The sequence below is a fragment of the Hypomesus nipponensis genome, chromosome 23, assembly GCF_054491055.1.
Source record: "Hypomesus nipponensis isolate SF chromosome 23, ASM5449105v1, whole genome shotgun sequence".
Classification (NCBI taxonomy): domain Eukaryota; kingdom Metazoa; phylum Chordata; class Actinopteri; order Osmeriformes; family Osmeridae; genus Hypomesus; species Hypomesus nipponensis.
Window position 1 is genome coordinate 16,318,330 of NC_140383.1, and position 14,305 is coordinate 16,332,634.

Sequence of the window (14,305 nt, forward strand, 5' to 3'; positions counted from 1 at the left end):
TTACCCATAGGTGGCGCTACAGGCCACGCCCTAAAGCACAAAGATACAAGGCTTTCTGGAATGGATAGGCTCACCAAGCCCCCTCCCTTCACTTCTTGGCTTGAAATAAAGGCCCTTGTGGATCTTGATGGTATTGCATTTCAGATTTGGTATCCCATTGGTAATTCTGCAGCATTGATTTTTTTATACAGTTACAATTTGTCAAAAATAACTATTTTTCAATGGTTCGCAGTGTTTGGAGGAATCCGCCATTACTGCTTGTAGTTATATATATATATATATATATTTTGTACCTCCAACCCCCATTTTGAGTCGCCGGATCCACTCCCCTTCTGCACTCCCGGACTTCCCACTTAAAAAATTAAGCACTGCTTATGATTATGGTCTAAACCATAGGACAGGCTTTTTTGTCAGTGACTTATAATATAGGTAGTAATCAAATTCAAGGCCTTGGCGAGGGCTTGGTCAAGTTTTTCAGAGATATTAGATTTGGACTGGTTGATCTTGTGTGTATTCGCCAGGTGCAGACAGGTTATCTTTTTTGGGCATACCAAAAGTGAAATGCATGGTTGTTGTCAAAGTAATTAAATAAAACTGAGTGGCACAAAGATCTAGCCCAAAACACTCACCGCCATCACGTGAACCCATCTTTTAATTTATCATTGATAAAACTATCATGTATAGAATAATTTAAAACATTACATGAATTATTCACAAGTATGTTGAATGTAGTTTAACATACTTGTGAATAATCTGAAAACCATGAACTGTCCCCAAATAACTACCAGCTGCCATAAGACTTAACTTCTGCCCAGCTTGCCCCACTCCCTTCCCCCCACATTTCTTTCCCTGGTTCTGTTACAACCTCCCTGGGGGGGGAGACACACACACTGTGTGTAACCCTAGCCCTGGTGAGACCTGATCACCCTGTGTCCTAGTGGCAGGGCTTATCAGGAGTCACTTGCTCAGGTGTCCCTACTTGCCTAAAAAAAGAGAGACAAAGAGTGGCAGGTGGACTTGCAAGGGACATGATTGGGGACCTGGCACATGTAGGAGGAATTGGCCACAAACTGGACACACACTCCAAAAACTTGAATGCTTCAAGATGCTCCTCGTTGGCAGTCATCTAAGGAATTCTGTAAGGGCTACTCCTGATCTCAGGACCATCTTTCCTTGAATATCCACTTTTTAACTTTTCTCTTTCAAACCATCTTCTCTCTTCTCCATTCTCATCTCCTCTGGCCTACCCAACTCCATTCCCTTTCTCTATGTCGTCCCTATCCTCTCCTTTCTCTCGCTCCTTTCTAATCAATTTTGATTGCTGATGTGCTTTTCTTGGTATGGGTAGTAGATGACAGTGTGAGAGAGAGAGACATGGCTGCTCTAAGATCCACTGAGATCCAGGTAGCACCCACTGCTGAGAACACAGTAAGTGTAACATTGTTTTCCTGTTCTTCTTAGTAAAAAAAAGCTTGCTAATAGTTGGATCAAGGTTCTCTCAACTGAACAGGTTAAAAAGACAAGGAACAACGTTGTGCTGTTTAATCATTTAGGCCTGTATAGTTCACTGAAAGTCATGGTCAAATATTATACCTCCAATGCATCTTTATAACCTCACAGGAGCCTCAGGAAGACAACACAGACCCAAGCAGAATAGAGGTGGTCTCTGTGACGGACGAGGACCTCCCTACCACCATCAATGTTAGCCCCCTGACTAGCCGTAAAAACACTCCTCCACCTGACAGAAGTTTTGAAAAACAATCTGATCAAGTTCGGAACCCGATCTATGACCCCCAAACGCAAGTCCCACCAAGCCCAACCATGCCAATCACCAAGGTGCAGCCTTTCATGAATGGTAAAGTACAATAGAGCTTTTAATAACACTGTTTGATTCATGTGAACTAGCATTAGTAAACCAAGGTAGCCAACCGATGAGAATATAATATTCACAGTGTTAGGATTATTACAGTACTCTATTAAATTGAAAGGGTAACACTATTGTGTTGTGAACATTTTCCGAAGGGGTAAGTGAATAAATTGCAGGAAAATGTATTTTGTCTCAATATTACAGAAGTCGCAGAGGAAAAAACCTGGCATGGTAGGTTGTTTGCGTGCCGAATGGAGCTGCTGTTTGGAGCGTGCGTGCTAGTGGTAGTCACTCTCACGCTTGGTATCGGTCTGGGAGGTAAGTGCAAACTAGGCCATGTGGTCCATAGTAATTCAAGCGCTAACCAACTCTACTTTGAAATATTTTATGAGTCTATCCAGTTATACAACTGTGGCTTTCACCCTAGTGTCATTTCAATTCTCAGAAGCCTTTTATGCAGAGGACACAGACTTACCTTGGTATGGTGTGAGTTTACAATATGCTGAATAGCACTAAGCTAATAGCTAACATGGGTGGCTGAAAAGATGATTAGGCTGTAACCTCTGATTCAGTAGGCTGTAACCAAATTCTGCCATGTGTGGTCCCACACAAGCAATATATATATTTGTATTGTGTAGCGGAGTGTGGGTGTTAAGAATGAGATACATACTTTAGAAGGACGTATCGTTTTAACGGGTTATATTTATTATGTTCAAATCAGTCTTCCGAAGGAATTAATTATTATATAAGAGTAGGGCATATCATGGCAATGGTGAACACACACACGTCAAATAATGTATCCAAATAATTTATCAAAGTTTGATTGTAAATTTGGTAGAAGAGATGGTTTGGTTTCAATGAACAGAATGAAATGGTCTAACTCAGTGTTTCCCAAACTTTTTTTCTGTGGCCCCATATTTTAAAAGTCACAAGCCCTCGCGACCCAAGCCAATAGACATTATTCCTAAATCACAAAATTAAGGTAAATTTGACCTTTATTTAACAATAATGAGGATATTCTTTTGTTATTTTATTGTTATTTCAGAACTTGTAGGCCTACTGCCATTGGCCGGGTTTCCCAGATTTGTAAAGAAGCAAAGAGCTTCTTAAGAACGTTCTAAGAGCGTTCTAGAGCGCTCTTAGAACGTTCTTAAGACGCTCTTAGCGTTACGAGCTTCTTAACAAATCTGGGGAACCCGGCCATTGTTAATAAGATATCTCAGACTGAGTGATCATTTCTCACTGAACAATTGAACCAGCAATATTTAAAGAAGTTATCCAATAAGTGCCTGATTGGACATTAAATATAGGCTATAAAAATATAGGCAATATTTTCAACATTCAATTGAACCAGAAATATTGGAACAAAATATGTAATAATCACAAAAAGATTACAAATTATACAAAACATGTTGTACCATTTCAACATTGCTAATGGGATAGGTCGGCCTGTCGTTTTTGTAGCGCGTTCCAGTCCGGGGAGCTGGAGGAGAGCGCAACACGCACATCAGGCGCAGCATTCAGTCTGTTTTTGTGCTTTGTCTTCATTTTTGTGAGCAAAGAAAATCCCAAATCGCACATGTACGTGGTAGTGAAAGGAATAAGCATAGAATTACTGGCGCTACTGAGGACAGGATATTCTGACAAAATGCTTATCCAGAATGACGATAAGGTCCATAAGATCCATAGGGTCAGTGCGATCGCAGCTGAGCTGCAACAACTCGGTTTCTTCTGCAGGACTAAGCGTCAACTCAAACAAAGTATCAGGACTCTAAAATTCGAAGGGATTTTGCATCCTACTTTTATCATTCAGAATGGCATACCTCTCTGTTGGAAAATAGCAATCAAAGTTCTCGATAAACGCAACGACATGAGGTTGAATAAGCGCAGACGGCTGCTGGTCTTTCAAATAGGGGAAGCTCATTTTCTATGGAAGCAAATCGTGACCAAAATTCAAATGAAAATGCATTTCCAGAAATGCATTTGCATTTTCCGAATGTGTCTGCATTATTTGACTCAAATGAAATAAGTAATCAATCATCCTATTTGCATTTTAATTTTCTACTTCAAGAGTGCTCAATCTTTCACTTAATTAAAATAAAAAAGAAACAGACATATGAGATTTAATTTTCAAAATATATGCCCCAGCAAATAGATTCCAAAATTCAATTTGAAATGTAAAATTTGAAAGTTAAAATGCATTTCTAGAAATGCATTTTCATTCTGAGAATGTGGCTGCAAAATTGTGACCACAATTCAAATTCAATGTGACATCAGTAGGTTCTCTTCTTCAGCTCCCTGCTGACCAAGCTACCCATCTTATTCGGTAGGGGGCGGTGTGCACATCTGCATTGCATTACATAGCAAATGGGCTGGGAAATTGATTGAATTGCCGGGTCTTTAGAGGACGCATCACAGACTGAGCAACTTGATGTCAAATAATGACTAAAACAGTGGCAGAGCTACAATTAATGTGTAAATCTGTGACGGCAGAGTATGCAGCCAAGCTCTCTACAACTTGTTCTACTCGGTCACGGGCATCAGACTCAGATATGTTATTAGATTCTAACTGCTCAGCTAATTCTAACAGTGTTTGCACAATTTGAGGGAGCGCCATGATCTGTGATGTGTCCTCTAAAGCAGCGGTCCCCAACCTTTTTTCTTTTTTTGCTATTTTTCAGCCCCATCTCTAAGTTTCTTAGCCTGGTTTTCCATCATTATATTTTTACTAGCTAGCTTTCGCTGTGTCAGTCCCACTATTGTGAGTGACTATAGGCTGCGATAGTGACACCCGAAGTGCGTTCCTTAAATTGACGAAGAAAGTGTTATGTCCGTCTCTTCATAAACGGAGTGACTAAGTTCAATTGAGTTCTGGATTTTAATAAGTATTATCAATCTGCAGATTGGGAGAGAACTAGACCTCTGACAATAAATGACAACACAACCCCAGTCTTAGGTCTCAATCATGTCTCTCTCGGCTCTGAAGGCCGGAGGACCATCTTTTATAGGGCACAAGAATGTAAACATAGATAGTGACAGTCAGGCAGTAATGACGTTACAACAGTCTCAGAGAAAGAGATTCACAGCTCCCAACACATGACCACTCAGACTAGAGAGTTCATAGTTGGAGCTCTCCTTGTAGTCATGACAAGGTACATTTAGCCAGTACTTTCTCCTGATCCCGAACATCTATTAAACCTGACACAATCTACTCTTATTAATAGCAAACTTACATGACAACATACTAACTAGTATCCAATGACTAGTTCTATTGATTAATGAATAATGTAAGCACACAGGAAATCGCAATATCTTCCACAATATCCAGTTTAGGCCTATTCCATAATTTTGTTTGATTGCTGTCACGGCAGAAAATCCCGCTTGATGTTGGAAATGGAAGCAGGGTTTTCAGTGCTTTAGTGGCGATCTCAGGATAGCCTTCATCCAAAACACCGATAGAGTTGTTGTCTCAACAGGCTTCATTGAGTGGTAACTATCACTTGTCCCATGTCAAGAGGAGGAGACGTGCATGATACCGCTCAATAAAGCCCACAAACTTGCTAAAAATGAGTAAACACAAGTCTTTGCAGAGTTTTTTTGCTCAGGGGAAAAGGCCCGCGGAGAGAATCAGGTAATTTTTCGAAATAAAACGTCTTTCAGACTGATAATCAATTAAAAGGAAACAATGTTATTAATTATTTTTGTGCAGCCCGGTACGAAATGACCCACGGACCGGTACCGGTCCACGGAATGCTGGGCATCTAGGTAGGAAGTTTTGTATTTAGGCTTATTTAAAACAGTTTATTCTACTCTACTATTAAAAGTTTTCACTCGTTATAAAGCTGGTGCTAGCTAGCTAGTTGTTTTCGTCAAAAAAAATACTTATTTAGCATCAATTTTAACAGACCGGGAAGGCAACACGTATAGTATTCTACCTGCGTGCGTTGCTGTCTCGGAAATGTCGAACAAGTGAAAACTTGTAGAATAAACTGGTTTAAATAAGCCTAAATACAAAACTTCCTACCTAGTAACCAGTATAGCAACCATGACAGTGGCAATTTAGCCGAAAGGTGAGGGATTTTAATGTCTGTGAGTTACTGTCGCTAATGTAAAGATATATAGCATCAAGTATGAGTGTGAATACACATGCTGTAACGCAAGTGTTGTACACTTGTTATTTGGATAACCGTTCTGCTGTTGGTGTTATGGCACGCACGATATCCGCCTTTCCCCTCACTGAAATGACTATGAGTGTGCACCTCTGCAAACCAGGGTGATCAGGTGATCAAACCGGGGCTACGAGCCATTGCGATATATCCATTGTAAACATTGGCGCATGTTACCACCTCTCTCCCCCTCATAAGCATTTAAAGCTACAGACAAAGAAACAGCGAGTCATGAGGAAAGCTCATTGTGGGACTGCTGGTAGTGGCTGTAATTTCGGGAAAGAGACTAAAGATACAGTATTAGGGGACCACTAAGACCTATATAAAAGCATCCAAAAACAGCATATCATGTGACCTTTAACTACATTGGCCTACAATATGTTTGTGAATTTGTGACGAATCTGGTGATAGAGGCAGACGGATTCCCAGCTGGGAAACCAGTTAGTTTGGAAACCAGTTGGGACACCGGCAACGTTCAATTCAGCCAAAGTTCTTAGACATTCTAAGGTTGCTGCCTCTCAGTAATATGGACACAGCCCCGCTAGGGATGTTCGTGAATTATCATTAATCAATTTGTTGCCCTTTCAGAATTTATCCAGTTAAGTGTAAGCTATTAACCGATAACATTTGCCGTCTCCATTGTTACTTTAGGAATGGCACTAGGCCGATTGTGCTCCGTTGTTTCCTCTATATTCATCATTACCACTGTGCTGCTTCAGAATTGAATGAAATGTCATCAAGTTCCGAGTGATTAAGGAGCTGTCTGTTCCTAATTCTAATTCTGGTCTCCATTCTCTCTCCACTGCAACAAACAGTAACTATAGTAGGCTAGCTAGCGAACTCTGGCTGCTTCTTAAAATGTGTGCTTGTGAATAAATCTCGTAATTAATGCCCCTATTATTGTGGAACTACTACTAATGGGGGTCAGATGGCTGAGCGGTTAGGAAATCTGGCTACTGGAAGGTTGCTGGTTCGATTCCTGGCCGTGCCAAATGACGTTGTGTCCTTGAGCAAGGCACTTCACCCTACTTGCCTCAGGGGGAATGTCCCTGTACTTACTGTAAGTCGCTCTGGATAAGAGTGTTTGCTAAATGTTATGTAAATGTACTTTAAACTGAGAAGGCGTGCACATTTTGTATTTGTCCTTGAGTCATCAATTAGCCTGTTGAATGTTTGGCCGAATCCCAATACTCCCCCTTACAGGGCCTCCGAGATCTTGTACAATGGACAATCCTTAATGTTGGTGCTCCGAGTCTTTACTGAACCCATCGGTGCAGTACGGTGGCCCACGGGTGCACACCACAGCAACATTAGCGAAGCAAACAAAAGTTGAAAACAGAACAACATTAACACACAACACAACGACATTTACAAAAACAAAACATTTATAAAAACGCTACCTTTCAAAAAAAATCTACTACTTACAACACAACAGCATTGGCTCACACCACCAACATCAGCCGAGAACACAACAGCATTACCCGAGAACACCGCAGCATTAGCACAAAACACAACGACATTTGCAGAAACGCTACATTTCAAGTTCACACCAAATCGGTCTCCAGACCACTAGGGGCAGTGTGAAGTGGAATTAGTTGGGTTCTCCCCAAAATAAAAACGAACTTTTTGACAGCCGGTCAATTTGAAATCATTCAAATCAATAACATCAAACAAGGACACAACTTAAATTCACCAATGAAAGTTGTTTTTTATTATATTTTAATTATAATCTTATGTTTCTCTCTCTTAGTTTCAATGATGTTGTACTGCGTTATGTTTGATAGCAAACCTCCAAGAGTTCTCGGCCAATGCTGTTGTGTTCTCGGCTAATGTTGCGGTGTTCTCGGCTAATGCTGCGGTGTTCTCGGCTAATGCTGTGGTGTTCTCGGCTGATGTTGGTGGTGTGAACCAATGCTGTTGTGTTGTAAGTAGTAGATTGTTTTTGAAATGTAGCATTTTTATAAATGTTTCGTTTTTGTTAATGTCGTTGTGTTGTGTGTTAATGTTGTGTTTTCAACTTTTGTTTGCTTCGCTAATGTTGCTGTGGTGTGCTCCCGTGGGCCACGGTAGTGCAGGATGGAGATGGAGAACCATCAGGGAGCAGCTCGAAACGTTTGTCCAGATCCCCAAAAATACACACGCCGCCCAGGTCCTAAGACACAACATGGAAACGCGAACGACAGATCCAACACAATAGACAGGGCAACCCAATAGACAGAACAAGATAACCAAACTACAAGTGTAAACACGACAGTCATAAACTCCACCAGCGATGAGCAGTAGCCTAATTAGAAACTAGCATAGAGTTTCGTGTTGATGTAAACACACAAGCCACAGTCCAATTTATTGTTCATGGAGCAAACATTTGAGAGCAGGATAAATGGGACAGCAAGCAGAGATCGTAGCTTCTAGATTAGACATTCCAAACTAATAGGCTACACTAATTTTTGCAATACTTGGACCGTGCCCTGTCAATAAATAAAGAACACTGTTTTGCCAGGATAACTGGATCTAGAAGACCCTTGAATGTTTATGAGACCATTTCAATAGCTCCTCTATAACCCTATGGATCGCAAACTAGTTTGATTATCCACTAATTAGCCTTACATACATAGCTTGTCAATTTTAATTGGTGATTTTATCGGCTAATGATTAGTTTGACCCATGTTTGAATACATGTAAAAATGTTTTTATTAGTTACGTTTTTTCTGCTTTACAAAACATAGCTTATTTGCAATCGTAAATCATTGTTGGCGCCCTAAAATAATGGGAAACAAGAATTGCGCTTATACCATTATCTACACACAAATGCATGTGAAACAAATGCACTTCTTCTTCAATTCTTGTTATAATTTTGCACGTATAAATATATGTATGTGTACATATATTCATACACACTCACCGGCCACTTTATTAGGTATGCGTCTTCAATTGTTGACATCGCGATTATTTGTAAACACAAATAGCGAATCAGCCAATCACATGGCAGCAACTCAATGCATTTAGGCATGTAGACGTGGTCAAGACAACTTGCTTAAGTTCAAACCAAGCATCAGAATGGGGAAGAAAGGGGATTTAAGTGAATATTTTTAAGCATGGCATGGATGTTGGTGCCAGACGGGCTGGTCTGAGTATTTCAGAAACTGCTGATCTACTGGTATTTTCACACACAACCACCTCTTGGGTTTACAGAGAATGGTCCAAAAAAGAGGAAATATCCAGTGAGTGGCAGTTGTGTGGACAAAAGTGCCTTGTTGATGTCAGAGGTCATAAGAGAATGGGAAGACTTGTTTGAGATGATAGAAAGGCAACGGTTACTCAAAGAACAACTCGTTACAACCAAGGTTAGCAGAAAACCATCTCTGGACGCGTAGAACCTTACAGGCTACACGGGCTACAGCAGCAAAAAAACACACCAGGTGCCACTCCTGTCAGCTAAAAACAGGAAACTAAGGCTACAATTCACACAGGCTCACCAAAATTGGACAATAGAAGATTGGAAAAAAGTTGCCTGGTCTGATGAGTCTCAATATCAGCCAAAACATTCAGATGGTAGGGTCAGAATGTGGAGTATACAACATTAAAGCATGGATCCTGGTATCAAGGGTTCAGACTGGTGGTGGTGGTGTAATGGTGTGGGGGATATTTTCTTGGCACACTTTGGGCCCCTTAGTACCAATTGAGCATTGTTTAAACGCAACAGCTTACCTGAGTATTGTTGCTGACTAGGGGTGGAACGGTACCAGAGCTGCCAACTTTTCAAAAAACCTTGGAGTGAGATTTTGACGGGGGTGACCAAAATTCTGCCCCGCATGCAGCTATACACATTGGTGGCTCAAATATCAGGAAATTTGAATTAATTTGCAGTTGTACCCATGTTGTGCCCTGCATTCTGGTGGTTTGTGGGGCCCAAAGTCGTTGATAGGGGCAGCCTACTGGAGATGGACAAAATTGGTTACATTCTGTGAAGCAAAGACATAGCTGATGGTCCAACCCCCAGGAAATGTTGGTTTAAGTAAATGTTATTTCATGCATTCTAGTGGATTTTTGGGTGGTATGCTAAACAGGTGCAAAACCTGAACTTATTCTGGTTCATGTTCATCTGCTCATGACTTGTAGGGCCTTCTAGACTTGAGCTGAACATTCAACCAGAAAACTATTGTTGTGCCTCAATGACTTGTCTATGAACCACAATATAGCCTAATTCATATACCTGTGTTTAAGATTTGACTAAGGTATTCAACTAATTCTTAACTGAAACCTAACCTATTTTGTTAATAATTGTATTCTTAAGAGCTCTTAATGATTTATGTTCAGCAAAAAAAGGACACAATATTAGTTAGAGATAAATATTTTTCATTATTAAAGTGCAACAAATAAAGTGCTTAAAGTGCTTAAACAGTAGCCTTTTTAAGCAAAACAATGGATCAACACATACAAAAATAAAATAGGTATTAGAAGGAGATCAGAAGCTGGTTAGTAATTTTTAAGATTTGTGGGCAAGGTTGTACTGGCCTGTGGCCTTCTTGGAGGCCTTAATGACCGCTGAGGGTGGCTCCCATCTGAAGCAGGGCTCCAGGTCGGCCATCTTTATAGCCATGATGGAGGACAGGGTGCCATCCAATGCCAGGCTATTTCTGGTCTTTGTTTTATTCAGTCCCACAACTGAAAAGACCCTCTCAGCATCAGCAATTTGAATGGGGCAACACCAGCGACTTGGCGACGGCAGCAAGCCTCTGAAATTCTTTAGCTCCTGTTACCTATTGAAAATGAACCAAGAACAAAATGGAAAAACACACCATATTTTGTTTTGATTAATACTGTAAGTATACTGTAACAAACTTCAGATACATGCATAGTTTGCACCATGTATGACACAATATATGCATGCATCAATAAAATCAACATATGTAGTCAAGCCACACCTGCCCCCAAAAAATTACAAAAAAATGTATACCGCATGTTTCTGTGTTGCCATTCCAGCCCAGAAGCTTTCCATATCCATTTCGTCCTGAAGGGAGGTTGTTGGCATTGTCTGATAATTTAAAAACTGCTCAGAGTACATGTTCCTCCGGCCCAAGGTATGGGAGGAGATTAGTTATGGGTATATTGTCATCAACCAGCAGCAGTTCATACACATCTTTGAGGAAAAGCCATATCAGAATAACTAATGTGCAGTTTAGGAGTGAACATACCCCATCATAAGCATTTTAGCCATGATGGTAGACAATAATTAAACAAAAAAACTAACCTTTCAACGAAGTAAAGGACATCTTCAATGCCACTTCCAGCCCTCTGCCGCACATCTACACATTTAGAGTGTTTGATCCCTGGCTCTTTCAGTGGCAGCTTCCTAAGTGCATAGCCCACAGCACTTGTTAAGAAACTTAACACAGCTTCATGGAATGAATCCACCTGCCGTGGTGTGATGTCACCCTCATCCAGATATCTGGTAAGTTTAGCCCTGGTTGTGAACCCTATGTTCAACTTTTACCCTGTACAGATACAGCATATCAGGTTAACATAAATGGTTTTACTGATGCAGCAATATCAGCTTGACACACAGGGCAAATAATCTAACCAGAAGCTTAATCTTGGAAGGACTACCACAAACCTTAGGTTTGTACTCATGAAGTGGCGAAAGGCTAAGCAAAAGGGTAGGTACAAGGCTAAATATCACATTTTATCTATAACTTCACAGTGTACGATCATAATAATAGTCAAATGGCAAATGGTTTGCCTTATCTTCATAGGCAATTGCCTATTGCACAAGGCTCCTCATGGCCTTGCAGAGCTGCTGGAACCATACATTCTGAACACAGCTTGTGTACAATTTTTCACCGTCTATGACAGACATTTACAGAAATAGTTTTAGATCCCTGCAGATATCAGCAAGAAGCACAAAAGGGAAAAACAGCAAGATCCAAACCCACCTCATTATGTAACAAATATATGGCTGACTGCTGGAGAAGCAAGTTCAGTCAGTGAAGGTTGTTACGGTGGCTTGGTAGAACAGCAGGTACACTTCTGTAATGGGGTTAGTAAATTCCTGCACAAGCCTCTTGAATCTGGCCTGATTTTAATCTTGAATCAATTAATAAATAACACAAAACAAGAGGTTTTCAATAAGTATTTGACTAATAATCCATGTAGTTGCTGTATAATTAAATTGAAAATTGATGACCATACTAGCAGATTTGAAGTAGCTCGTGAGAGGTTCATAAAGCCTCAGGATTCTGGTCACACAACGTTCCAGGCTTAGCCAACAAACTGAGCTGTGCAAGAGGACCTCCATGTGCTCAGCTTCATACAGCTCACGAAACTCTGTTTCAAACATTTAATTCCATATCATATATTTTCTTAAGCTCTGCATTTCAATATTACATCTAATAGTATCAAACATGCATACCTGTCAGGTATCCTTTCCGATTTGTTCTACCTTTGAACCAGTAACCTATGTCCACTACCATGTCCTCCGAATCAAAACCAGACACCTGCAATGCACTAATCAAATCATAACATTCAGTCAATGCATGTAATTAGAATACAAATATAAAGTTACATGTAGAGATAAATCAGGCCTTAACTCACAAAAAAAATCCCTCTCCTGCAGCTTTGGCAGTGTTATGTGCCACATGACAAGGACAACCATGAATATAGGTTTTGGGGTGTTTCTGGAGCGATGGAATTGCGTGGTCCGATGTTCACAGTTGCATTGTCAACTGAGAGAGCAACGCAGGAATACCATGCTCCTCTAGGGTAAAGTTAATCTTGGCAAAGATCTCGCTTGCTGTCTTCCCACTTGTTGTACACATTCTCAAAAATTGGTGGACAACTTTGCCTCCAATGAAGACCCAGACAGTAAGCGGGTTCATCTTTTGCGCTCCTATAATGACGAGTTAGAATTGTACAAGTGTACATGTTGTTTGATGTTTACACAAACGGATGTTTTGCAGAAGAGATAAATAATTTGGGAAATACCTGTGTCATTAGACCCATCTGTAACAAGGGTGTATGGGCAGTTTTTTAGCTCCTTCACAAGCTCTTGTGTGAAATAAGGCACCAGCACTTCGTTAGCAATGCAGGATGACTAATGCTGGGGACACACTAAACAATATTTTTGATCTTATAAGATCTTCAAACAGTGAGAGACCACACACACATAAAAACATAAAATCCTAGATTTAGCAGTTTCGCTCCTACAGTGTGTGGTGTGCCATGATTTGACAAAGACAGCACACCACACACAGATTTCCAACTAGTGTCCCGACTGTTGACACAAGAAATCTCGCAAAATCTCTCGAGACTTAAGAATACGCATGTCGGACGATATGCAGGAAGAAATTGCGATGATAGTCTTTGCAATGATTTTCACAGAAAATTCACAGAAAAAAAGAAAAGGGTTTGCTGTTGCCACAAATCAATTCCATTTAACTTTGTTTTGCGCCATGACTCCATTTTTTATGCATCAGTCTTCTCTCAGCTTGCTTTCTGATTGGATATTGTTTCATTTCACGTGATAAACTCTGCGTTTGTCCTCGGGGTTCCCCCCACACATCAGGATTTCTGATCGCAAATATTCAACATGTTGAATATTTAAGATTTGCAATTGGGGCACCCCCAACGTCCTTTCGAGCAGATTATCTCACTCTTGACACACCTCACACCAAGGGAACATTTGATAAAATAATCTGTAGAACCATCAAGATAATCGGGACGTTACCTAGGATTGTCTGAAGGGGCAAATTTGGCTTGATTATCCTGTAGTGTGTCCCCAGCATAAGACCTGGCACACCTGTAGTCCTGCGCCGTCTTCGAATCTCCAAAACAGTCTTTTAGGAGAGGCCCCAGGTGGTCCGCAAAGGCTGCAGGAACGTTATGGACTACCAACCCAGCTGTCATTTTGAACTCATCCCTTCTTGTCTTTAAGAAATGTAAAATGATTAATCTTCCCAAAAGACCATAGTTTATTTGAGGCGGAAACCTGTGATAATAGGGCACAGGTAAAAAAACATTCAGCAACTAAGATCTCCAATTAAAGGGGCAATTGACTGGTTTTTTGGGGTATTTCACACTGTTCCTTAAGGTCTCCGAATAGGGTATGTAACATTGGTTGGGTTGAAAATGGCCCGGGTGCTGTTCTATGCCCTCTGACAGATCCTCTGAAATGTTCCCGGGAAAAAACACTAGCTTTTCTCCTTTTATGGTATGCTCATTAATATTTAGATAAGCTGCGCGCTGATTGGTTGGTTATCAACGAGTGAAGCTGGGA

The 14,305-nt window shown here is 40.6% G+C and overlaps 1 protein-coding gene across 1 annotated transcript in view; it reads left to right on the forward strand.

Moving 5' to 3' along the window:
• Window positions 1–1,279: 1,279 nt before the first annotated feature.
• tmprss3a (transmembrane serine protease 3a) overlaps window positions 1,280–14,305 on the forward strand; it is a 120,408-nt gene continuing 107,382 nt past the window's right edge. The window contains exons 1-3 of the mRNA XM_084689321.1: window positions 1,280–1,428; window positions 1,621–1,855; window positions 2,072–2,185. Coding sequence (XP_084545447.1) covers window positions 1,375–1,428; window positions 1,621–1,855; window positions 2,072–2,185 — 403 coding nt within the window. The 5' untranslated portion in view covers window positions 1,280–1,374. The remainder of the gene's footprint in view (window positions 1,429–1,620; window positions 1,856–2,071; window positions 2,186–14,305) is intronic.